This window comes from Gopherus flavomarginatus, chromosome 9, assembly GCF_025201925.1.
Source record: "Gopherus flavomarginatus isolate rGopFla2 chromosome 9, rGopFla2.mat.asm, whole genome shotgun sequence".
Classification (NCBI taxonomy): domain Eukaryota; kingdom Metazoa; phylum Chordata; order Testudines; family Testudinidae; genus Gopherus; species Gopherus flavomarginatus.
The window spans coordinates 69,315,842-69,342,696 of record NC_066625.1 but is presented as its reverse complement, the minus strand read 5'-3'; the positions used below and the strand labels follow the sequence as shown (position 1 = coordinate 69,342,696).

Sequence of the window (26,855 nt, the reverse complement as noted above, 5' to 3'; positions counted from 1 at the left end):
TGCTGTGTGCTGGGCTTGGGATCAATAGCAGCCACTGCACTTACAGCACTTGAGGACTCCACAAGGCTAGCAGTGCTGCCTGCACTAGCCTCTCTCACGAGAGCCCCAACTCTGCACATGCATAGAAGAGTTACTATAGTGTAGCAAGGAGTGGACACTGTACTTCTGGCAAGGGCAGTCCAGTGACTGTGCTCTCTCTGCACTCCTTCAGGCACAAGGACACCCAGTGCAGGGTGTACTTTAAAAGACATAATATAGCCCATAATGGGCCAAATCCTGTAATCCATGCTCAGGCAAAACTTACAGTAACTTCAAATGGGAAATTTGTGAGCATAAGAACTTCATTGTTTGGGCTACCGTGAAGGAACTTGGGCAAAAATCATAATCAAACTATAAACATACCTCCAACTTTTAAACATGTAGTGGAGTGGGATTAGTTCAAGAGTAAACAACACATGAACCCCAATCCTGCTCCCACTGAAGTATGTGACAAAACCCCTGAAACACCCCAGTGGGTCTATGCAACAATTTTCTTTGGTGTATAAAATCTACAAAAAATAAAAATCAATTTACCCCTTTTAAGTGAAATAATCCCATACCAACATTTCACAGCTAGAACTAGCATTCTATAAATAGGACACTATCTGGTCACTTAAGTTAAATTTAGAAACACAAATTTCCTGAAATGAAAGGCTAGTGCCTTAGTATCTGCCCTACACTATTTTCACTCATTCCATTTACATTAGCTCGTATGATACTTTAAGCATCAAATTGTGAGAAACTAGTTTTTTTAATTACTTCCACAGGATCTTAGTATAAGCATTAACAATTACAGGGTCTGATCTCTTAAAGCTGGAATAAAGGATCACAGCATTCCCACCACTTGCTCGATGTTCATGCTTGTGAAGAGGGGCTAGAGAGCTTTTGTAAGTAGAGATCAGAACAAAGGGGTTTTTGCTCAGTTTAATAATGAACATAGTGAATTATTTAGGAGTTATTCACACAAGTATAATTAACCCTTTATAATACACTAAATAAGTATTATAAGTATGAGACTTTTGGAGCACATACAATACCTCAAAGTTTCCTAGAAGGCTAAGACTTGTTATGGGTGGAGCACTGGAACTCAGAAATGGTTTCCCATGGCCTTCTGGGTCACTGTCTGTGTTTATACCTTGTTGTGGACTATTCAAAAAAAGGCACAATAATTTAATGGCATTAATACTATTTGTTCCTTGATTTCTGTTATGCATACAGACAGCTGTGGAGAAAATCATCTTTTTTTTTTTTGATGCATCACAAAATATTGTCCTAAACAAATAATGACTAAAGAATTATACTGATGAAGTCTTAATGTAACCATTTTCTAATAACCTGCACTGGACAATGCTTTCATAATTTGTATGCTAAAAATAGATGAAAACACAAGAATTTAATGTTGTCCATTCATTCTACCAGTAGTAATTGAACGAAGTGTCAACATTCTTTTCTCTTGTATTCAAGTGTTTTATTTCGATATGTCTTGAAATCTCCATTAACTAGCTTCCACAACAACAGATTTTCAAGTTATGCATACTAGTGCATGAGAAATCATAACAAGCCCCTTAACTTCTACAGAGGAATTAAAACGGTAACATCCTGGCCCCGCTGAAGTCAAGGGGGCAAAGATTTCACCAAAATAATCCAAATCTGATCCCGCATGCCTTTGCAGAAATTTGAAAATATACATGACAGAAGGTTAAGAAAAAAATGTTTCAGAGATAAAAGGAGTCAAGCAACTAACTTCCTTTGCTTGAGTGGGATATTGTTGGATTATCAATCTAAACTACTATGGCAGTGTTTCCAAAACTTGGGATGCCACTTGTGTAGGGAAAGCCCCTGGTGGGCCGGGCCGGTTTGTTTACCTGCCGCGTCCACAGATCTGTCCGATTGTGGATCCCACTGGCCGCGGTTTGCTACTCCAGGCCAATGGGGGCTGCTAGAAGCGGTGGCCAGTACATCCCTTGGCCCGCGCCGCTTCCAGCAGCTCCCATTGGCCTGAAGCGGAAAACCACGGCCAGTGGGAGCCATGATCAACCAAACCTGCAGACGCGGCAGGTAAACCAGCCCAGCCTGCCAGAGGCTTTCCTTACACAAGCAGCATCCCAAGTTTGGGAAACACTGTAACATAGGATAGATTCGCCAGTTTTCTCTAGCAGCTTTGCAAATCTCCAGCAAGGCAAAGCAGCTGTAAACCCATCTGAGCCAGATGTTACAATTATATATTTCCAAAATGGAAGTGAAACTCTTTTCTTACTTAAAGTGCCCTCTGTTTTACATTACGAACTGTGAACTAATTATTTATTGTAAAAGGAAGAATTATGGTATAAAATCTCTAACTGATTTCAGCACATTTCAAATGTACATCAATGTAGTGTTACTGCATAAGGAACTCATCCCAATTGTTACAACTATTTAGAAGACAGTACTCCTAAAGAAGGGTTCCTATGAATGACACTCACATTTTGGCTTGGTTCAGTTTGCCTCACCCACTTCGTGGGTTATTGCTTACATATTCACTTGCTTACAGATACAGTTTATATATGTAATTATATATGTAATATTTCCACTGAATACACTCCCACACTTTCTTGTAAGTAGAAAAGGATGAATACCTTCTTATAGACAAACATTTCAATCGCAGCAAAGATGAGTCCAGATCAAAGCACCCAGATTGTGTTTTTCTCTGAGGAACCTAAGGAAAAATAATAATTTTATTACTTTGAAGACTGCCATCACAAATCCTGTGGTCTGTGACAATTCTGACATAACAAATTACAAAAACAATGCAGAAATACATGATCTTAAACTTTTTACATTCTACATTTAAGAGTGAATTTTTGAACTAAATATTGATAAATCCTTGGGAAATAAAAACTAGAAATGAAGGGCCTTGTCTATGCTACAAATTGCTGTAAAGTTAATCCTTTCTGATTAAGATGCTATATCATCAGCTCTCAGACACATTTCCTTTTTCCAAATTATCATTCTATTTCAAGTTTTCCTCAAATCTGCCATACTAACTTAGACTGAAAAATATCTATGAGCTTTTATCAGATTTTCTAGAACACCTAGACATTAAAATATAAAATTATTTCATCTTTCTTCAGAAAAATAGCTTAAAAAAATCACAAAAGTAACATACAGGGCTTGAAAGTAGAGGCAATCCAGTTCGAGGATGGAAAGCCTTGGTTACAGTCCCATCCACAGAGTGAAAATTGTTTTTCCGCCATATACTTGAATGCTTGAGTGGTGGCATTCTCTGTAAGTAAAAGACATTTACTCAAGCTATAATAGGATACTTCAGGTGGCCTATCAAGTTAAAATTAGGTTCTGAATTTGTTTCTCACTTGTCTTCAAAAATTGAAAAGTTTTTCCAGTTTCCAGAGAAATTAGATCTATGGTATTACTATTTTAGGAAACAAAGTACAACAGATTCATGCATCCTCTAAAGAAGAGTTTCCTTTTGGCACCAACTTACAGCCATTATGGACTAGCTCGCTTGTTATTCATCATATTGCATAGTTAAATATTTTTCTACTTATAAAACTAAGAAGTCTGACAAATGAAGTAGGACTGTGGGAATATTCATTAACAGCTCTGTTCTGATGTGTGAGGCCTGGCAGTTTTCCTCTAAATATTAAATATAACAGGAGAAAAAAAAAACACTTCAGACCTGAAAGCAGAGATTTTAATTACAGTGCTTCATATAAAAGAGCATGATTGAATCTATACATCTAGAGATTCTTTCTGAGTTGATCTAGAATATACTCCAAGTTATTTAAATACCTACTCCCCTCTTGTCAGGTAGGTACTTACCAGCACATCTGCATTCTTCAGTCGTTCACACCTAGCCAAATAGTCTTCTACAGATTTCTTCTGGGAATTGCTTTGAAATTCATAGTCAGTTGGGTCTTCATTCTCATCATGTGCAGTTTTCAGTTTATCTTGCTTATTTTTGCATTTGAAACTGTCATAGTCTTTATTTAAATAATTTTCAATACTAACAAGTTGGGTATTTTGCTCACATATATTTGTTTTTTTTGAATCTTTATCTAAACACTTAAGCTCACTTTTGTGCAAAATATTAGATGCCTGCATTAGTGTCGCTTTTTTTGTACCTTCAAATATTTTGGATTTATCTAACTGTGGATTGATTAAACAGTCTCCATTACTATTCTCACTCGTGATTGTTCTTTCTTTAAGTTTATTTTTGCAAATCTGTTCATCAGTGGTGTTGAAATATGAACACTGTTTACCAATGTCTTTTTTGGTCATTTGGTCTTTATGTGGACAACCAGAAAGTACTGCTTCCCGTTTACCTGGCAGTTCAGATTTATTTTCTTTGCTACATGATATACTTATGCTAATAAACGAACTGGTAGTTTTATTTGGAGTCTGCTGAAATGTGTTTTGGACAACTTCACTGGATTTTGCTAGAATAAATTTTCTTCTTGCTTCGGGCTTTGGAGAAGCCTTCAATTCACCATCAAGTCTATAAGATGTCAGAGGGGTATCAGGTGTTCTGGTCTTTACTTTACTGCTGTCTTCTATGGTAACGTCAGACTTAGAGAAAGAAATAGAGGATGTTTCCTTGCCTTTCTTCAACAAGTTTTCATCTTCATATGAACTTAGAAAAACTTTTGAAGTGATAGAACTGCTTTCATGTACATTGACTGGATGCCCGGTAATGTGTGAAGTAGCTGGATCACAGTGAATCAAGTGTTGGGCAATCCTTGCTATAGCTTCCTGTCGTTCCAGAAGTAAAGAACCTATTAAGGGATTAGTCTCTCCTAGGGACTGACGAGAACAGTGGTTCATAGGAACATGGGAATCAACCAATGGGTTCTCTGGTATTGCTCTTGTCTTGTCTTCACTGCAGTCTTCTGATAACATAATATCTGTGTTAGCAGTAGAAACAGAGGATGTTTCCTTGCCTTTTTTCAGCAAGTTTTCATCTTCATAAGTATTCCAAAAAACTTTTGAAGTAACTGAACTGGTTTCATGCATGCTGAATGGACATCCAGTAACAAGTGAAGTAGATGGATCACAGTGAATCAAGTGCTGAGCAATTCTTGCTATAACTTCCTGTCGCTCCTGAAGTAAAGAACCTATCAAAGGAGTAGTCTCTCCTATGCGCTGATGGGAACAGTGACTATTTGGAACTTGGGGATCAACCAAAGAAAAGGATTTAAAAGTTCTGACTGATGTTTCATGTGGCTGTGTCTTGTCGTCCCCCATAGCATTATAGCACTGAACTTTAGACTGTGATGTCCCAAAGGCAGACCCAAGACCAGTTGCTGGATAAAGTTTTATGTTTCTCACCGATGTAGAAAATTCAGAGGATATTTTTGCATTAAGCAAGCCCTCAGGAATCAATGTCCACGTTTGTTTTCCACATGAACGCTGTGAACTGGACACACTGCACTGCTCTCTCTCAATGGAATCACAGTGCTGATGTACATTATGTTCTTGTATTCCCTTTTCATAGAAGCCCAGGCTGGTGTGAATACTACAGGTCAAAACCGGATAGTTAGATTGTCTAGGCAAGGACTGGACACTGACTTTCAAGGCCACATTGTGAGAAACATTAGGAACAGGAAACACATGTTCAGTTGGTGTCTGGGAAAAAGTCCATTGCAGGTCCACATCTGCAGCACTTACTCTGAAATAATACAGAAAAGCCTCTGTATAAGTTTACATTATATGCAGATTTTTTTAAAGACATAATTATATTAAAAAAAAAAAAGGCAAATACAATTCATTAAGGAAACTGGCAACTGTCATACTTTGCAAAATCCCCAAACCAAATGCTAGAACAAACAACGAGCAAAGCCCATCCAAAGAGGGAGGGGAATCAATTGTTCTAAGGCTACTGTTTATTCAGCAATTACCCACTAAGAACAAACAAATGGCTCTTTTCTACCTCAGACCTACCTGTACAGAATATTACGAGGAACAGCACCATGTGAAACACTCAGCCAAGCGCTCAACTGAGAAAAGAAAACAAAAGAGCGGACAGCCAATAAGAGGGTCTTCTCTTCAATAAAGCGATCTCCATTTCTAAAATGTATTAAAAGAAATAAGCAGGTATTGGTAAGAGCCATTACAAAAAACAGCAAAATAATTAAACAGTTGGAGCAGCTTTGCTTTAATCTTGTTAAGATCTTAGAAACCAATAATATTTTTTTCAAAACAAGATCCGTTGCTGCAAAATTTCCTTCCACTACTCCTGAACTTTTAAGTCACACATTTTCTAAACATCCTGCAGGAAATTATGGTTCAATGCACAATTTATAAAAACATACACAAAGACGCTATGCATCATCAAAACAACTTGCATTAAAATGACTGAAAATAAGTTTCCTTTCTAAATGCCAGAAACAAAACAGTATTATTTCTGGTGAACTTTGTAATAAAAGGAGACTTATGTTCTTAATGAAATACATCTAGCATGCTAAAATAGACTCAGGGTCTGATTCTCCACTAATTGCACCCTATGTAGTTATATATACACCTCTTCAAAGTGAGTGCAAAATGTTACAATTCTAACACAAAAGTGCTAGGCTGTGGAAAAATCAAGCCTAAATTTTGTACTAGAATACAATTATTTTCCAAGAACAGCAATAATAATCTGGGATTCAAATCCAAGTTACTAAACCAGCCAGTTGCCCTGCAAGAATCCAGTCGCCTTAAATTATTAACTAACCTCCACACTGAAACTTACTGTCGGGGAACTGGCTCCAAAATCCACCTTTCTAAGAGCAATGCATCTTGTTTGATTGCAGGATCATTTAAATCACTCCCTTCTGTGGTGGGCCCTTCATCACTATAGCAACAGTCTGGAAGTAGCATCACTTCTATCATGATAGGAATATTATTTTTCCACAGCAGCATAACCTCAGACCTGGTTCGTCTGGCTTGACGACACTTAAAAACAAAACAACAACAAAGCACCACAATGCTAGTTAGATTTAAAATCAGCTTTAAGAGCACATTCAAAAAATGTAAAAGCATTAAGAGCTCGATCCAGGAAAATACATCTGAGTTTTTCAAATCACAAAGGCTGCAGAGCCATTACCAATGCAAGATGTAATAAAGCTCTAAGGTGGCAATTTAGAGAATTTGTGGGGAAAAGAGAGATCATATATAGGAGCTTCCCATCACCTGTACTCTGCTACTTTTTCTTTTCTCACTCTCTCTAAGTCCCCCCTTCTGGGGTCCAATCAGGGCCGGCTCCAGGCACCAGCGTTCCAAGCTGGTGCTTGGGGCGGCAATCTGCAAGGGGCGGCAGTCCCTGTTGTTTTGCCCCCAAGCAGCGCGCCGAATTGCCACCACGGCTGGGGGGGGGGGCAGTCTGTGTGCCCTTAAAGCAGCAGGCACGTTTCCGCGGCGGCGGCAATTCGGCAGCAGCTTTATGTTTAGCTGTCCGGGGCGGCTTCAGTTAAACATAGAAGCTGCTGTCGAATTGCCGCCGCTGCAGAAATGCACTGCTGCCCTAAGGGCACAGGGACTGCCCCCTCCCCCCCGCTGACGACAGCAATTCAGTGCACTGCTTGCGGCGGCGAAAACTGTAGAGCTGGCCCTGGGTCCAGTATCCTGTTGGAGTCGTTAGAATCTTTGGGCCGGAGCAATTCTCCTGCATGGCCAGGGGTGTAGGTTTACTGAGTTCTGGATCAACATCTCTTATTTAGAGACTGAAGAGCCTCAACCTTTCTGCACCAACTCCCCCATCCACACACCAATGATCAAAACTGAAAAATAAATTTCCAAGATTATCTAGAAATGCAACAAAAATTAGGGAAAAGTCTAAATTTTCTCAAAAATCCCACTAATGCAAATTATGGTTCTATACACCCAGACAATAAAAAACTTAATATTATTCAATGACTAGACTACGACTACGATTAACAACAACAACAACAACAACGGTATAAGAACACAAGTACATGTTATGTTCATTAGCAAAATGCCTTATATAGACTATATAATAAGATGTTTGTTAATGACAGAATATGCTGTCAGTACTATTTTCAATTACATATTTGTTTAAGGGAAAAAATAACAATTTATATAGAGAGTGAGTGACTGTCACTAGTGCTTAACTAGAAAGCTACGGGGCAGATCATCAGCTCATTTAAATTGCCATAGCTCAACCGACAATGGAGCCATGACAGTTCGCACAAGTTGAAGATTCTATGGATTCCCCATTAATACCCCATGGTATTTATCGTGTACTGATATTGTCATACCTGGGCCAATTTGTCAGTGCACTCATGCTTAGATGTTAATGGCTGACTTGACTGTGCTGGAGGGCAATGGAAACCCTCTGTTCTACCCTTTACAGAAAATTCTGGTGTTCGACCTTCAGTAATCAATAAGGCCAAGGAGACCAGGAATTCCTCAGCTTCATATTCAAAGTATTCGTCTAAAGGATCTGTCAATCCACAAGAGAAAAAAAAAACTTCATTAGTACAAGTAAAAGACAGATTTGTAAAAAACAAAACAAAACCAAACCATCACAATGAAGAGTGTTATGCCTCTAAGTTGTTTAAATGAAAGAATCACCCAGTTTCAGCTACAATATTCAGTATGAAGTTACATGGTAAATATTTTGTGCCTCTACCATTACCCTCACCAATCCATCCATCACAAATGTAGAAATGTTTAAAATTTGTCAGAGTATATGGACAATCTTAAACCTTAAAATTACCCTATGCTCAGTGCCAAGGGATTTTATGGGACTAAAGTATCTCTAGTAAAGGTGAGAGAAAACTTGAGACTCTAAACATCTTATTTCTTGTGTACACAGATATTACAACGATCAAAACATTCTCTTTCTGAGAAAAACACTGGTTTCAAATGTGTCTTTACTGTTCTATTAAAGCATTTACAGCTCTAGCATTTTGCGAGATATGAGACCCAGGGCTGCCCAGAGGCAGAGAGGGAGGGGCAAATGTACAGTTGTGGAGTATGTACATAAGCCTCCCACAAGAATGTCGGAGACTCCCCCCCGTCTCCGCCTTCCCCCATCCCCCAGGGCCTCAGCGCGCCACGTCCAGGAGTGGCGCTGGTCAGAGCTAAAGCACCATGGCTCAGGCGGGGCCTGAGCTCCTCCTGCTCAGAGCCGCATGGTAAGGGGGCGAGGCCTGAGCTCCTCCCACTCAGAGCCATGTGGTAAGGAGGTGGGGCTCCGGGCCAATTGGCGGGAGCTCAGGTCACGTGGAGCCACGCCACTGCAGTGCTGTCCAGGGCCGCTCCTGGATGCGGCGCACTGAGACTCTGGGAGAGGGGGGAGGAGGGGATAAGAGGCATGGTAAAGGGCCCCGGGGGGTTGGATAAGGGGCAGGGAGTCCCGGGGACAGTCAGGGGATAGGGAGGAGGCAGAGGTTCAGGGGACGGGGTGGTCAGGGGACGGGGAACAGGAGGTTGGATCGTAGGTGTTCCAGGGGCCTGTCAGGACTCGGTGGCGGGGTGGTGGATAGGGGTCGGGGCAGTCAGGGGACAGGGAGGATTCGTGGGGGTGGTGGTTGTGGGGTTCTTGGGAGGCAGTCAGGGGCAAGGAGCACAATGGGTCAGGGATTCTGAGGGGGGCAGTCAGGGAGGCAGGGAGTGGGTGGGGGTCAGATAGGGGGCAGGGCCAGGCTGTTTGGGGAGGCACAGCCTTCCCTACCCTAAAGCTCATTCAGCAGTTTGAAGCTTGCAGACATCTATTTAACACAAAGAGCCAAGCTGTTATCTTTTCCCTTAGGGCTACCATCCCTTTCAATTCTCAAATGCCAAATTACAGTCTACATTTAATTTCAGTGCCATAGGGAGATTCATGTCAGGAGAGGGTAGCTTCATTTAAAATTAGCCACTTTAGATTAACAGTGATAGAGCCAAGAGAGTCATGGGGGAGGGATCACATGAGAAGAGCAATATCTTACACCACCTACCTCCTTCCCAACCCTACCAAGGGAGACTCCCCCCTCCCCTGCATTCCCCGAGGCTCCAGAGGGGTTAATTCAGTGGTTCTCAAACTTTTGTACTGGTGACCAGTTTCACATAACAAACCTCTGAGTGTGACTCCCCCTTATAAATTAAGGGGGAGGGTCACCTTTTTATATATTTAACACTATTATAAATGCTGGAGACAAAGCAGGGTTTGAGGTGGAGGCTGACAGCTCGCGATCCCCAGTAATAACCTTGTGACCCCTAGTTTGAGACCCCGGGGTTAATTTACTTTTAGCACCCTGTGTCCTTTCACATGCATGTGCTATTCTGAGCATTTCAGTTTTCACAACATAGGCTCATCCCAGATTCTGGAACAAGCTCAAAGGCTCAGTTCAAGGGGTATGTACATAAGCTATACTAAAGATAAACCCACAGTAACCGTCTTCAGTTTGTGAGGGACCCCATGGAGCCAGTCTCTAGGAAACAGATAAATTCATGGAGGTTAAGTCCATTAATAGCTATTAGCCAGGATGGGTAAGGAATGGTGTCCCTAGCCTCTGTCTGTCAGAGGGTGGAGATGGATGGCAGGAGACAGAGATGACTTGATCATTACCTGTTAGGTTCACTCCCTCTGGGGCACTTAGCATTGGCCACTGTCGGTAGACAGGATACTGGGCTGGATGGACCTTTGGTCTGACCCAGTATGGCCATTCTTATGTTCTAACCTAAATGAACCTAAAGTTATGGACACATATGAGTCAAGGAAGCCAGCAGCGTATCAGAAACCTGGAAAAATCTCTGACTGGATGGGCTCAGGCATTTGGTCACAAGCTGACATGGTTCAAAAGTTTTGGATTTTTTTTTAAGCAGAATTTTTTTATTGGTTTCTTTAAACAATCAAACACAGCAAGCAGCAAATATCTGGCCACACACTTCTATAACCCCAATCCATGTTCAGGTTTTGGCAAACTAATTTCAGCTTCTCAGTTAAAAAAAACCACAACAAATTTTGAAGGAAAGCAGACACTGTCCGTGATTTTTTCTGCTTTTTAAAAACCCCTAGTTTTCAATCCATAAAAAGGTTTTGACTGAAAATATTTGTCTAACCCTTTTAATGAGTTTTAGTGCCTTTTAGCACTAGTTGATGCTGAGAACCAGTGATACCTTGTAAGGTGACTTGAAAAGAAGTTCTCAAAACTGGGTTTGTCCGAGATGCAGAAAGTTTTTAAATGTTTATTTTTCCCAGGGCCACCTGTGGGGGGGAGGCGGGCAAGTGGGGTAATTTGCCCCGGGCTCCGAAAATATAGCATTCTATAGTATTGCAACTTTTTTTTTTTATGGAAAGGGCCCCTGAAATTGCTTTGCCCCAGGCCCCCTGAATCCTCTGGGTGGCCCTGATGAGACCTTGCAACTGATACTGCTCCCTTGTTCCAGAAGATGATGAGACAGCTGCAAATGTGTATGCAGAACTAGCATGTAGAAGTTAGTATATTACAACAGCAAGTAAAAATTGTACCATATCAAACAGAGCAGACAATGCCTGGTCTGCCTACTCTAAGCAACCTTTATTGCTACAATCAAGCAGTAGTCGAAGACTGATTACCAATGCCTAGACCCAGTGTCATTTTCTGTCTTTGATTACATGAAGTATGTAAGAACATTTCTGGGCGGTGTGCCACAAACCAAAAAGGCAGCTGATATATGAAAAATTTTATTTCAGAAACAAGAGCTCTGCAATAGTATAAATAAAGTTTCTGTTTTCTGTTCTTGGCTTACCAAGACTCCATGGAGGACATGATTAAAAAGAAACTTCCCTGCTGGAAAGCCAAGGCTGTGCCCCATCAGGTGGGGAGAAGAATACAGAAAATATGGTGATTGTCACAAACATACAAAACTGAAACAATCTATTCTTTATTGTCTAGCCTCTAAATCATGGGTGCTGACCCAAGCTTGGCAGGCTAATAACACTCTCTTGTGGGTGCAGACGAGGACCTAAATCCAAGTAGCAATTTTAGAGAATTAGCAAGAGCTTTCAGTGGCTGGAAATAAAAACGTATGCTACTTATGATGAAAATGGAAACACAAACTCAACTACTTATGAGGATTTGTGCAGGGTAAATAATGTTGCCTTTTGTGACAGATTTCTTAGAAAGTAATTATGTATAAAATAACATTTCCAAATGTTTATACATTTGAGATCCTACCCCATAGCTTTTTATTTTATTTCAATGTCTGCTTTCATTATATATTAAAAAAATATAAAAAAGCTATATAAAAAAGTAATGTCAATTAAATTGATTGTCTTCCCTATCATACCCAAATCATTGTACCACCTTAAGAATTTTATATAGTACATATTTCCTCTTCCACCAACTTTGTTACTACAAATTTAAACTGAGTATGAAATATTGTAGTTCAAATCATAAAGTGTCAGTAACAACAAACAACTGTAGTTATCACTCAATTTGCCAGTTTGCCAGGGGTGCTCTGAAATTATTGTCTCTAAAAGAAGAAGAAAGAGTTCTGAGATGGAAACCACTGTTGAATCATACCATCACTAGAATAATACATTGACTGGGTTCTGATGCAGGAAGTTTCAGGGGCACTCTGGCTTGGTGTCATTTATGGCATGGGATAAAGGCCAGAAAGAGGCCAGAATACATAGTAGAATAACCTCCAAAACACTTTGAATAGGAAAAGAGTTAAATATCACTACTTAGAAAATGGAACACAATGTTCTTTTAAAAATTTTTATTGTGAATTCCTGCTGCCCAGAAGAGGAGTCAGTTAAGAGTTTAGTTTTTAAATAGTTAACATTGCAGAATACTGAGGAACATGCAGAATATTGTTACCGTACACGGTCCAGTCTAAACTAGTACAAAGAATTAAAATTCAACAATCCTCAGTAAAGCAGCAGCTGGCAGTGCTCTGCATAAATGTAATAATGCATAATGTAATAAATTCCCTTGTTTTGTGCTTCTATCACATAACTCCTATTGTGGAAAGTTTCATGCATTATTTACATATAGCTTCAGTCTAACTAGGTCCAACTATTCCTATTTTATGAAAAATTCAATACATCTTTTGGTATTAAAATGGTTTAGTTACAGAAGAGGACAAAATCTGCTCCCTGCTAGAAAGTAAAAGTAAGTTCACTTCAAGAAGTCTACTTCAGATGCAGGAGAGAAATAGGAATCATAACAAAAAGGTATTTTTTTTTATTGTATGGGGAAAAAACAGGAACACTACAGTGCACTTTACAATTCTAATTGAAATTTTCTACATTTTATGAAGTCCACAAAAACAATTATCCATAAGGATGAAATGAATATTCTATTCATACTTGCTTTGTACAGTATGCCCAGAGTACCACTATTCTATTATTTGTATTGGTCAAATTGTGTTCTGAGAAGGAGTACTAGTCATGTGATAATTATTCTCATCATTCCTTAGCACCATAAGCATTTGGCAAATGCATGATGGTGAAAGTTCAACAACCAAGGAGAAATCATCAAACATAGAGGCCTGAGAGTTCCAGACAAACACCCATACTTACATGTGCAATTACTACAAACAGCATGTGCAGATTGGGTAAGTATATATAACTAGCTCCTTCTAAGCGTGCTTTTGTCCAGATTATTATGCCACCACACTTTTTGTACATGCATTTTTTGTCCATGAATGAAAGGAACAGAGCATGGTATGCATGTAATATCAGCAAGTGATCTTTTATCTGTCAGAAGATATTAAAAATTTGCTGATAAAATCTGCAAACAAAAAAGATTAGTGGAGTAGTAAATAATGAGAACAGGTTACTTACATCAAGTGACCTGGATTGTTTAGTAAATGGAGCACATTCAACAGCATGCGTTTGATTCAATCAAATGCAAGGTCATACATACATAAACAAAGGATGTAAATCATACTTCCAGGATGGGGGATTATGACTTGAAAACAGAGACCCTGTCACAGATGTCATGATAGGTAAATAAAAAGTGATTCCCCAGTACAATGCTGTGGCTAAAAGGACAATCACAAACCTTGCATGCACAAAGAGGGGTGAGGCAATATCACCAATGTATATGACACCAATGAAGTCACTACTGGAATACTGTTTCCAATTTTGGCATCTATACTTCAAAAAAAGAGACTGACAACTTGGAGAGGGTTTAGAAACACACTACAAGAATGATTCCAAATCTGGAAAACCTACCTTAAAATGAGAGACCTAAGGATCTACAGTACATCAACTTTTGAAGAGACGGTTAAGAGGTGCCCTAATAGTGATCTACAAGTACCTACACAGGAAGAACATATCTGATACCATGGGCAATTTATTATAGCAGAAAAAATAACAAGATCCAATGGCTGAAAGCTGAGGCTGGAAACATTCAGACTGGAAACTACTCTCACTGTTAAGACTGGGTGCCTTATTAATCACTATGATAGCTTACTGGAGGAGATGGTAGACTCTCTCACTTGAGCTTTTAAGATCGGATGTCTTTCTAAACACACATGCTCTAGTCTAGTTCAACTATAAACTATCAGGTTTGATGCACTATGAGTGAATTCTAGGGCCTGTGTTACACAGAACATCACACTACAGGATCATAATGGTCCCTGTTCTGGCATTAAAAGCTATAAAAACTGAGCGCTCAGAAAGTATTTTACAATCATTAATACTAGTGTGGTTTCATGCTATAGCATAAACTGACAAAATGAACCACATATAGTGTGAACACATCCAAGTGTGAGACCAAAGCAGTGAGTAAACAAAGGAACTGGGTCTGAAATACGTACTTGGAAATCAAAATCCAGAATCCCTAAGTGATACTATCAGAGGTTTCTTTAAAATGTGTATTGATCTTAACAGAATAAGTATTAAGTCTAAGATATTTAAAAACATTATTGGCAATGAAGAGTATAAGCATTCAACTATTCCTAACATCTACCTATAGTATGTTCTATTTTAAATGGCAAATAAACTAAACTTCAATACTTAGTGGAGAACTAAAAGGGGAAAGAAACATCTCCAATGCATACACAGGCATATGAAGTTCCATATAATTACTGTATGCAAAGTTTTATAAAGATCTGGTTAAGGAACCCTTTATGTTCAAATTCTTTTTAACACTATTTCTTAAAATAAATCTAGAACTCTCAAGACTTTGCCAATACAGACTATTAAAAAAAGTTGCCAGATTTTGCCTCTCCTTCTACTCCACCTATTTAAGATTTCACCCCATCACAGTTAAGTAGGAGGTGAGGAGTAGTAGAGAAACACAAATGGCCGGATACATAGTATTTGCATTACCTGTAATTACAACAACATTGCGTCACTTCAGTATTAAAAGTGGATAAAGTCAAAAGACAACCATTATATTCTTTTAATACAAGTGCAAACACTAAAATAGCTGCATTAAATACTACCCTTTTAATGAAAAAAGCATAAAACGAGGGCAAATTGTTATATTGTACTCAATGTAATGTCACAGACTGCAGACATATTTGATCTTGTGTTTTACAGACAGACAGTCTTTAAAAAAAAGGAGTTTGTGATAAATATCTTAATTTTATATTAGAATGGGTTTGGCACATTGATTTCTTTAGTGCCACTTGACTTCCTTAGTACATAAGAACTTTTTTGTTTTTTTTTTAATAAAGCCATTAAAAAGACGACTATAGACACTGAAGAGTATGGTAATTGTTCCTACCCACAGACCAACCAGCTGATGTAATTGAGGACAAGGGTGGACAGACAAACTTATAAACACAACACATTAGTATTTAGCTAGAAAAACTGTTAGAATGTCTTTTGTGTGAATCAGTCCTGAAAGAAACAAAGCCTGGTTGCATCCCAAGAAGCCCCTTGCACTGGTAGCTTTTGCAGGAAGGACCCAAAGCAATCTCAGCACCAGCAAGGGGGGCCCGTGTCTGGGATATTCCTGCAGGGCCTTGCAGTGATTTTGTTGTCCCTCTGAGCTGATGGAGATAGCACAAAGAAGCCATAGAGCACCAAAGAATTCTCGTATTGACCAGTACCTCTAAGGATCGAACTCTTGGGCCATGTTCACCTACATCTTACAGAGTTTGCAACTGATTACTAGCATAAATGGCTTTAAGTTGTGTTTGTATCTGCACACTCCATAGTTAAGATTCTGACAGTAACTAGATCAGCTAATTTCAGCCCGTGCCAGGTCTACACATGGTTATCTTCTTTTATCCAGGTTGGCATAATTTTTTTTAAAAAAGTGTAGACAGAACACACTATGTTTATATCTGTTTGTGTAACCACTATCAGTCCTCCTTTCTCCTCATGCTTCGTGTGTGGTAGGATATTCTCAGAGAGCACTTCCCCATATGCTGCAGTACTGATCCATATCCTTTGGATACTCCATTCCCTTCAGATACACCACTGAATAGCCATCCACGTTTTCCTAAAATAGCACTGATATCAATATAGTTAAGCAACATAGTAGGTGCAGGTATAAACACAGCTGCAACAGCAGAAAGCTGCTGTATACACACAAAATGAACAGTATCTTTTATAATCAGTTGAACTGACTGTCTCTACCTGGTTACAAAATCATGATTGATTTGAACCGGGTCACGATTAGACCAGTATTCCAAGATTTCAAGGTGCAAATTGTTTGTTGTCAAGAGTGTAAATTGTCAAAGTGTGGAAACCTGGATTAGTGTAAAAAGATTACTTTACTTGTAACTCTATTTCTTTGAAGTATATTCACAGTAGACCCACACTCTAGGTCCACACTCCATTAACATGACCAGTGAGAGTAAAGTCTTTGGCTAACAGACAATATGATATGTGCCTACTCTGTAAGAAGCTCTGGTGACCACGGCATTTTCAATGGTTAATTCCAATATCAGAGTGTGAAACAGAATTAGAATAAAAGATTATACCTCCTCAAGTTTGTGGGGAAGGTAGACAAGGATCTGCTGTAACTGCACACCATCTGATAACAAGAATTCCAGGAAATTCCTTCTCTCTCTTCTGCCCCATAAGGCTTGAGTTCACAGCAGAACCTTAGTCTTGGAGGTTCCTGAAATCTCCACAGACCATCATGCATTTGATATATTCTACACCTGCAGCCTGGGGATACCTTTAGTTTCAGGCTCCTCAGAAGGAGAAACCACCTTGACAACATGTGAGTGATGTAATTAGATAACCAAAACAAGAGCAAAAGGTGTAAAAGAGCATAAAAATATCCCTAAAAGTAACAGACATGAAAAGAATTTCCTCTTTCAATTTGGGAACATTGATCAGACAAGCTAGCATCACAACAGAATACTGAACTCAATCACTTCTAATAAAATTTAGTCAGTCCACATGTCTGCCCTTCAAATCTCTTCCTGGGAGCTAATCTGAACTCAGCTACAAAAGCAGACATTCCTCCAAATAAATGTTCCTTAACATAACCTTGAAGTTGCAGACCTCATAAGGAACAACAAACAATGCCATCAGACAGCTATTTAGACATGGGTCTCTTGGATACAATAACTAGTAATACAAGGGCAAAAGAAAATAAGAGGAAAAAGGAGGGGGAGCAAAATAGACATTAAAGTCTTTGCTCCCTTTCAAATAACGGCTCTGGGACTTTTTCATTTTAAGCTTACAGAGAACAGCCTTTCTGGGCAGGCATGTGGAAAGAACACTTGGAGGGTGGCTACTTAATTCAGATTAAACCACTATCTTTGGAAGGAATTTAGGATCAAGTGTACAACACTACCTTATTCTTATGACAAAGCACAGGTAAATTAGTAACTAAGACCTGAATCTTACTAACTCTGCATATTGAAGACACTATCACTAGGAGAATTAGTTTCCATTTTAGAATTTCACATTTCTGGGTGGTAAAGTGGCTTAGTAAAGATGGCACTACTACCCCACAAGAAAAAGGTATTTTAATGGGGTTTCTTCAAATTCCCATATGATCATTAGACTAGAAGCTATAGAGGAATTTTAATGTACTTATACAGTGCCAAAAATAGTAGCCAGATAAATCTTAAGGGAGAATTCCTTTTACCCAGACTGATAGAGATATGATAAGCAAATACCAGGTGCATCCGACGAAGTCGGTATTCACCCACGAAAGCTCATGCTCCAAAATGTCTGTTAGTCTATAAGATGGCACCGGATTCTTTGCTGCTTTTACAGATCCAGACTAACACGACTACCCCTCTGATACTTGATAAGCAAGTAGTTTTCATGTGGGGTAAGTAATATGAATTCCTATGGGCCTTCTCATGACAGTCTACAAATGTTTTCCACTGAAATTGGTAGTTTTCTTCTGGTAAGACAGGACTTCACTGGAGAAAGACCTTTAAGGAAAGAAAACCTATAAGGGCTCTAGAAACCTATATCCATGCCCTCTTGAAGTTTCTTTATCGTTTTCTCTTCCAGCTGTTTCCTTTGCCTTTAAACACACACACTTAATTCAATAGACCTCATTGAAACGATGCACACTTTCAGTTGCCATTGTGATAGGGAAAGGGGGTCCTAGGTCAGCATGCAGAGAGGTTCTCTAGTTCTGTTTGATCATACATAAGATTTCAGCCTGATGGGACTGGATACCACCAATACTAGCATGAGTGGGACCCTCATTTGCCTCTGCCATTAAAGAGCTATTAATTTTGTAGAACTTGTCTCTCCAGACTTGGTTAGGACCTTTGCTGTTAAAGGGAAAGACAAGTGTGAAAATGCATTTCTGTGGGTTGGTAGTCACTCTACTCAAAAGAAACTGGGCTATAACTTATTGCGTCCAATAGAATTTTCCTTTCCCACCAAGCAAACTGAACTCCAGTTTCAGTGCACATAAACTTAATCAGTTGCCATCTTTTCAAAGAAGTAGAGTTGTTCACCAAGACATCATTTTGACTATTGTAGCAGTTGAGATAGCTGAAGTCCACAATGGACCTCAGCCCTTCTGTGTTTCTAGATATGAGGAAATACCTAAAACAAAACATCTGAGTTTTATGACATTTATTGATTTTTTTGGGGCAGTTTCTTCTGGATAACACAGATATGGAGAGCATCTTCATATGGGCAATTTGGAGATACTTTTCTGAAGGAAATTTTGTAGCCTTGCTTGACAACACAAAACGCCCAGACCTATATATGATATAACCAGGGACATAACCCTTTACATTCCTCCTACAAGATTCAAGGTATATGCTGGCCTATTGGCTGTATGAACATAAAAGCTGAGGTTTCCAAAGCTTAGAATTTTGGAGATGAAACCCTTCTGTCTCAGTTATACTCAATGCCAAATGTCCTGAGTCTTTAAGCACCAAGTGTCCTTGAATCTGGTCCTGGAAGGGTGGGCCAAGTTGTGTTTTTCCCTCTCTACTCACCATGATAGGATGGAGCCAGAGGATAGACCATGGAACAAAGATAACAGAATGTGGCCTTTATTCTTTTTAGTCTTCATAAGATTAGCCTTCACTTACTCCACAAAACAAGTTTATTTTGTCATAAGCTTTTACAGTAGCTCCTGTTGAAGACCAAAGATTTGCAACAATCACCTATTTTGGAGGCAGTTACATCACGTCAAAGGCATTGTCTTACTAGGCCATCACCAAAAGGCTTTTATAATTTATCACTTTATCGTTCTGGGGAAGAAGATAAATCCAAGCATAAATTAGCCACTCTCTAAAGGATGGTTTGGTACCTATTCACTTGAACCAGTAACTAATTATGTGGGCAGCAAGAATGGAGGGTTAATACATTTTCCATTCCAGAATATGGGATCACAGTGCAGAGATGCTTAGCTCTGAGTCTTGACAGCCTATAGGTATGTCGTGCACCAGACTCCAGGAGTGTTAGGTTTCCCCTTTAATCTCCTGCAGCAGAGGTGCAACTCAATGTAAACTAGGATTTCAATGCAGGACATTTGGGGGTCTACAAAGTAAACAAGTTTTCAGTCATGATAGTGATAAAATCAAGCTCAGATCCCACTGAGAGAATTTAGTTTATTGCTGACCACACTCCCCAGAAAGTTCTTTTGCATGTCAGAAGACTTGTGACTCACACATACAAGTGACTAGAAGTTCTTATCCCCATCATCCCTTTTGTTTCAGGTGGGAATCAGGATGACAAGTATGCTAACTCCAACTGCACTGAGATGACTAATGTGGATGGCATCATTAGTGTTTGAGGCACTAGTAACTAGGATGCTGGGACTGATGCCGTATACTTGGCACATATGATACCTGTGACCTTGAGCAGGTTCTTCTGAGATAATGCCTCAGTCAGTAAGATGCGACATGTACATTTAGGATGCAGCTGAGGTAATGCGATGTGGTGCTTTCCCCTCTGGTCACAATAAGACTAGATAGCTTGATGCTTTCATTGGTTCCAACAAAGAGGATACAGCTAAATGCTTTAAAGATGTCCAAGCACACCATTAGGATTTTTCTTGCTACATATGCAGCAAGTATCAGAGGGGTAGCCATGTTAGTCTGGATCTGTAAAAGCAGCAAAGAATCCTGTGGCACCTTATAGACTAACAGACGTATTGGAGCGTGAGCTTTCGTGGGTGAATACCCACTTCGTCGGATGCATCTGTCTGTTAGTCTATAAGGTGCCACAGGATTCGTTGCTGCATATGCAGCAATGCATCCACCACAGGAATCATATCTTGGTACATTTGAAGACTTGCTCTTTAATGTCCTTCAAGTTAACTGTGTATTGACCACCCCTAGTCAACAGATACCTTCAGAGTTCCTTGATGCTCACTTTAAAAAAGTAATCTTGGCACTGATGCAGTACCAAGCCCATAGTTCTTTCTCAGCATTGTTATATTTGTCTAGTAGGGGCACCGGGCATTGTGTTACTTCACCAGGCACTTACTAAAGCTGCTGAGCTGCCTTCTCTCAAAATATTTGCAAGATAAAAATAGAGGGAGGGAAACAAGATGACAGTGCAGCAGCATTGTTTATAAAAACCTTTTAAATACTGTTAAAAGGAAGTTCTTGAAAAGAGGACATTTGTGCTTCAGAGTGTCTCTGTCATCAAAATAAAGTTAGTTTTTTTTCTCCAATAGACAACTCATTAGAGCAGTGTTTCCCAAACTTAACTCCACCAGAGAGGTCCTTTGGGGCCATCTGCCTGTCCCAAGTCAAGATAAAGGAGGAGGGTTGGGCGTGGGGCTAGCAACTCCACCCCGTAAAAAAAAAAAAAAAATCAACCTGCTACAGAAACGCCAACACTAGAGACAACAGAGACTTTTACCCTGGAAAAAGAAGGGTCTTCAATTCGAAGATGCATGACGCTGGGTGTTAAAAGCTGTGAGGAAGCCACTAAGTCGATTACCCTTCTTGCAACCGGGAGGATTACCATAGGCACATGGAACGTGAGGACCATGTACGAGTCAGGAAAGACAGCGCAGGTTGCAGCAGAGATGAGGACCAACAACCTGACCCTATTAGGCATTAGCGAGACAAGATGGACGCAAGCGGGGCAGAGACGACTGTTGACAGGAGAGCTGTTGCTGTATTCAGGACATGAAGAGAGCGACGCACTCCGCACACAGGGAGTAGGCTTCATGTTGTCCAAGCAGGCACAGAGAGCACTGATTGGTTGGGAGGCACATGGTCCCAGGATCATCACAGCATCCTTCAGAACTAAAATGAAGAGGATTAAGATGAATGTTGTTCAGCGCTATGTTCCAACTAATGACAGCGAAGAGGAGGATAAAGATTATTTTTACAACAGACTCCAGAAAATATTAGAGATTCTCCCAGAAAAAGACATCATCATCCTTATGGGAGACTTTAATGCCAAAATTGGACCTGACAACACAGGATACGAACAAGTCATGAGGACCCATGCTCTGGGAGAGATGAGTGAGAATGGAGAGAGATTTGTGGATTTGTGTGCACTTAACAACCTGGTCATAGGAGGTAGCATCTTTCCTCACAAGCGGATCCACAAGAGTACCTGGGTATCACCAGCAGGCATGACAGAAAATCAGATCGATCATGTCTGCATTAACAAGAAGTTTAGAAGATCCTTGCAGGACGTTAGAGTTAGAAGAGGAGCAGACGCGGCGTCCGACCATCACTTACTGGTGGCCAGATTGAAGCTGAAAAAGAACTGGATAGACACGTCAGACAGTAGAGTGAAGTACAATGTCAGCCTTCTGAAGGACCATAAGACCAAGGAAGATTTTGGACTGAGGCTGAAGAATAAGTTTTCAGTATTACAGGATTGGTCTGAGGAAGAGGAAGACAGTGTACTAAACAGATGGCAGAAAGTGAGAGACACACTTAGGTCAGTATGCCAGGAAGTGCTTGGAATTAAGAAACACCAGCAGAAAGAGTGGATCACAGCAGAGACCTTGATCAAGATAGAAGATAGAAAGAAGAAGAAGGCAGCAGTCAACAACAGCAGGACTAGAGCAGCAAAGGCCAACGCTCAAAAAGAGTATGCTGAAGCCCACAGAGCAGTGAAGAGGAATATCAGGAAGGACAAGAGAGAGTATGTGGATGAACTGGCAGCAGAAGCAGAGCAGGCAGAATCAGCGGTAATATGAAACAGCTGTATGATACTACCAAGCGACTGTCTGGAAAGTTCAGCAAGCCAGAACGTCCCGTTAAAGACAAGCAGGGAAAGTCTATAACAGGAATAGAACAACAGATGGGCGGAGCACTTTGAGGAACTCCTGAACAGACCAGCACCACCAAATATCAACTCAGCTAACGAGGACCTCCCAATTAATTGCAATAAACCAACCAGAGACGAGATCAGAAAAGCCATCACCATGATGAAGAATAGGAAGGTGGCTGGACCTGATGACATCCCAGCAGAGGCCCTGAAAGCAGACCTGGATGCTTCAGTGGAAATGCTGTACCCCCTCTTTGAGAAGATATGGGAAGAAGTAGTGATTCCGGTAGACTGGAAAGAGGGATATCTCATCAAAATCCCCAAGAAAGGAGACCTTAGCAACTGTGCCAATTATAGAGGAATCACACTCCTGTCGGTGCCAGGGAAGGTCTTCAACCGAGTCCTCTTAGAGAGAATGAAGGATGCCGTCGATCCACAGCTACGAGATGAACAGGCAGGTTTCCGGCAGAACAGATCATGCACAGACCAGATAACAACGCTTCGCATCATAGTCGAGCAGTCTATAGAGTGGAACTTCTCGTTGTACATCAATTTTGTTGACTATGAGAAAGCGTTCGATAGCGTGGATCGAGAGACCCTTTGGAAGCTCCTTCGGCACTATGGCATCCCAGCAAATGTGGTCAACCTGATCAAGAACTCATATGACGGTATACACTGTAGAGTGATCCATGGAGGGCAGCTTACTAACAGCTTCCAGGTGCAAACTGGAGTCAGGCAAGGATGCTTGTTGTCAACCACTTCTCTTTCTCCTCGTCATCGATTGGATTATGAAGACATTCACCTACGAGCTTAGGAATGTAATCCAGTGGACGTTGTGGACCCAGTTTGATGACCTGGACTTTGCTGACGACCTTGCACTCCTTTCGCACAGTAAACAGCAGATGCAAGAGAAGATCAACATAGTGGCAGCCACGTCATCACAGGTTGGCCTCAACATTCACAAGGACAAGACCAAGATCCTTTGGATTAACTCCACTAGCAATGACCCAGTCACACTGAATGGAAGCCCCCTGGAAGAAGTGCAGTCCTTCACCTACCTAGGTAGCATCATCGACCTGCAGGGTGGCACAGACGCAGACATCAAAGTAAGGATTGGTAAGGCAAGAGCAGCCTTCTTACAGCTCAAGAACATCTGGAGCTCTAGAGAGCTGTCTTTGGCAATAAAAATTTGACTGTTCAACTCCAATGTGAAATCAGTCCTATTGTATGGAGCTGAAACCTGGAGGACAACCAAAACAACTATCAGGAAGATCCAGACCTTCATAAATAGCTGCCTCAGAAGGCTTCTCCAGATCCGCTGGCCAGACACCATCAGTAACATCCACCTCTTGGAGAGGACCTGTCAACTCCCAGTAGAGGAAGGAATCAGAAGGAGAAGGTGGGGTTGGATAGGGCATACACTATGCAAGCAGCCAACTAACATCACCAGATAGGCACTGCAGTGGAACCCCCAAGGCAAGCGGAAAAGAGGCCGTCCAAGAAACACCTGGCGACGTGACCTTCAGGCCGATAGCAAAAAAATGGGCTATACCTGGAACCAGTTGGAACGAATGGCCCAGGATAGAGGACTCTGGAGATCTGTTGTTGGTGGCCCATACCCCGATTGGGGTGACGGGCATGAGTGAGTGAGTTCCCAAACTTGGGATGCTGCTTGTGTAAGGAAAGCCCCTGGCGGGCCGGGTCGGTTTGTTTACCTGCCGCAACCGCAGGTCTGGCCGATCGAGTCTCCCACTGGCAGTGGTTTGCTGCTCCAGGACAATGGGAGCTGCTGGAAGCGGCGGCCAGTATGTCCCTCGGCCCGCACCACTTCCTGTAGCTCCCATTGGCCTGGAGCAACGAACCGCGGCCAGTAGGAGACTCGATCGGCCAGACCTGCGGATGCGGCAAGTAAACAAACCAGCCTGGCCCGACAGGGGCTTTCCCTACACAAGCAGTATCCCAAGTTTGGGAAACACTGCATTAGAGAAAGAACACTTAGCAGACAGATAGTATTCAGGTTAAGTATGAGATAAGAGATTCAAATTCCTTGAGCTATACCAAGGCAGCCTTCGTGGCATGGTCAGAAGTAACAGTTGCACAGAGAGCTCCTTCACTGTCAGCTGTTAGAAAAGAACTAGCAACAAGAGGCACTGAAGTCATCAGGAGGAATGAGTACAGATTATTAATTAATTAATAATTAACTAGGTCACAGAGAATTAGCTAGGTAAACCATGGACCCCATTGTTTGCTGCAATACCCATTTTTAGAGAAGGGAGCTACTTTCATCTTTCTGAATTTCATCTTACTTTCTACTTTCATCTTTCAACTTCCCTTCATCCTGGCTCCTCATCATCACCCCACCCCTAAAACCTTCTCTAGCGTTACAGCCTATTCCTAACTTGTTTCGGTCTGTAACTGATCTTGTGGCATCCTTCTGGACAGCAGTCTTCTCAGAACAGACTTCACCAAAAAAAAAATCGTCTCACTAGTCACCCAGATTATGTCTATAATACAATTAAACACCCGCAGTTGATCCATGTCACCTAACTTGGGCCTGCAGAGCTCAGGCTAAGGGAATGTTTAACTGCGATGTAGACATTTGTGCTTTGGCTGGAGCCCAGGTTTTAAGATACTGCAAGTGGGGGAGTAGGGTAGGGTCCCAGAGCCCAGGCTCCAGCCTGAATGTCTACACCCCAGTTAAACAGCCCCTTAGCCCAAGTCCAAGTCAGCTGACATAGGCTAGCTGCAGGTGTTTAACTGCACTGTATACAATACCTTCAGGTTACATTCAGCTTCAGTAAGTTTTATTTAAATATTTGTAGTTTACTCTATCTTGGGAAAACCACTGGCCAAAGGACGTTGTAGGAGATATTAGCCCATCAGGATTTTTTTTTTAGTATTCAAGAGGACTAAAATTACAGAGGATCAAAAATTTCTACTGCTTAAACCAAATATGGGTTTTAAAGATTCTATTTTGCCATATTTTCCTTATCCTAAGTTGTTATATATGCGCAAAACAGTGGATATTAGGTTAATAAGTGTCATTTTTAAATACAGTGCACTTACAGAATGATTTTGAGTAGTTTTATATAATAATATAATATTAATTCTTATATGACAAGGTGATTTATGTATTATTGGGAAAAAACTAAATTAAATTGGCTCTGCTTACCTGAGGGGTAGCCATTGTCTCCTGCCTTGGTTAAATTCATTTTTATTACATCTCAATAACATTTTTAAGCCAAGTATTAACCTTCCACTTGTAGTTAGTTCCCTAGTACTTTATTTCTGTCCTCTTTTTCATTGTCAGACACCCTTTATGGATGAGTTTTTGACTTCAGTAAAACCTCATTTGAGTTTTTCTCTGTACCAATGTCCCCTCCCCTAAATTCCCACTCAATTTAATCTATATTTTATTTTTATATACACATATATGATTTAATTTAAAAATGGTCAGAGACAGAATGTTAAGGATATTAACAACAGGCAGTTTCTTTTTATAAAGGGTTCTGTTAGGCTACACACCAATTAAATTTGTGCAGTATTCACAAGATACCCAAAACACTATTACGGTAAATATTTGTAAATACAGATATCAGTCAGGTAAATTAAAAGGATGGCAAAGTTCACTGAGGCTTCTCTAATTTTCTCTGATACTCTTTCTTAGAACAATACTCCTCAGTGAATCACAACAGACAGCCTTACACAAGCCACAAGATTACACCAGTGGGACTATTCCTCCTCATTCCTTAGCAGTAGATAAACATTTAACTCAAAAAGCTTGCTTAAAATCAGAGTTCTGGCCCTTTCTACAACATCAATAAGTCCGACATACAGAACAAGAATATATGTAATTACGTAATCTTTATGCTATTGCCAATATTTTGCAGAATCTTTTACTATGGGAGTTTTCCAACTGTGGGTCGCAACTCAGTACTGGGTCGCGGAATGTGAGGCACGGGGACGCGACGGCTCTGGTCAGCACCGCTGACCGCACCATTAAAAGTGCTGCTGGCGGTGCTGCCCAGCTAAGGCAGGCTGGTCCCTATCTGTTCAAACACTGTGCTGTGGCCAGCAGCATGTTCAGCTCCTAGGCTGGGGGGCCCACAGTGCTCCACACAATGCCTCTGCCCTGAGCACCAGCTCCGCACTCCCATTGGCGGGGTGATGCTTGCGCGCCTCCGCCTAGGAGCTCGACCTGCTGCTGGCTGCTTCTGGGGCGCAGCGCAGTCTGTAGTGCCACAACAGATAGGAA

General features: G+C 40.8%; 1 protein-coding gene across 4 annotated transcripts in view; it reads right to left on the bottom strand.

Annotated features, from left to right (window-relative positions):
- Positions 1–26,855, bottom strand: part of ATOSA (atos homolog A) — a 64,017-nt gene that overhangs the window by 11,905 nt on the left and 25,257 nt on the right. For all 4 annotated transcript variants that reach the window (XM_050966883.1, XM_050966884.1, XM_050966885.1 and 1 more), the window contains exons 2-8: positions 8,292–8,476; positions 6,767–6,969; positions 5,977–6,102; positions 3,859–5,704; positions 3,185–3,301; positions 2,655–2,734; positions 1,077–1,185 (exon numbers count right to left, since the gene is read on the bottom strand). In XM_050966883.1, coding sequence (XP_050822840.1) covers positions 1,077–1,185; positions 2,655–2,734; positions 3,185–3,301; positions 3,859–5,704; positions 5,977–6,102; positions 6,767–6,969; positions 8,292–8,476 — 2,666 coding nt within the window. The remainder of the gene's footprint in view (positions 1–1,076; positions 1,186–2,654; positions 2,735–3,184; positions 3,302–3,858; positions 5,705–5,976; positions 6,103–6,766; positions 6,970–8,291; positions 8,477–26,855) is intronic.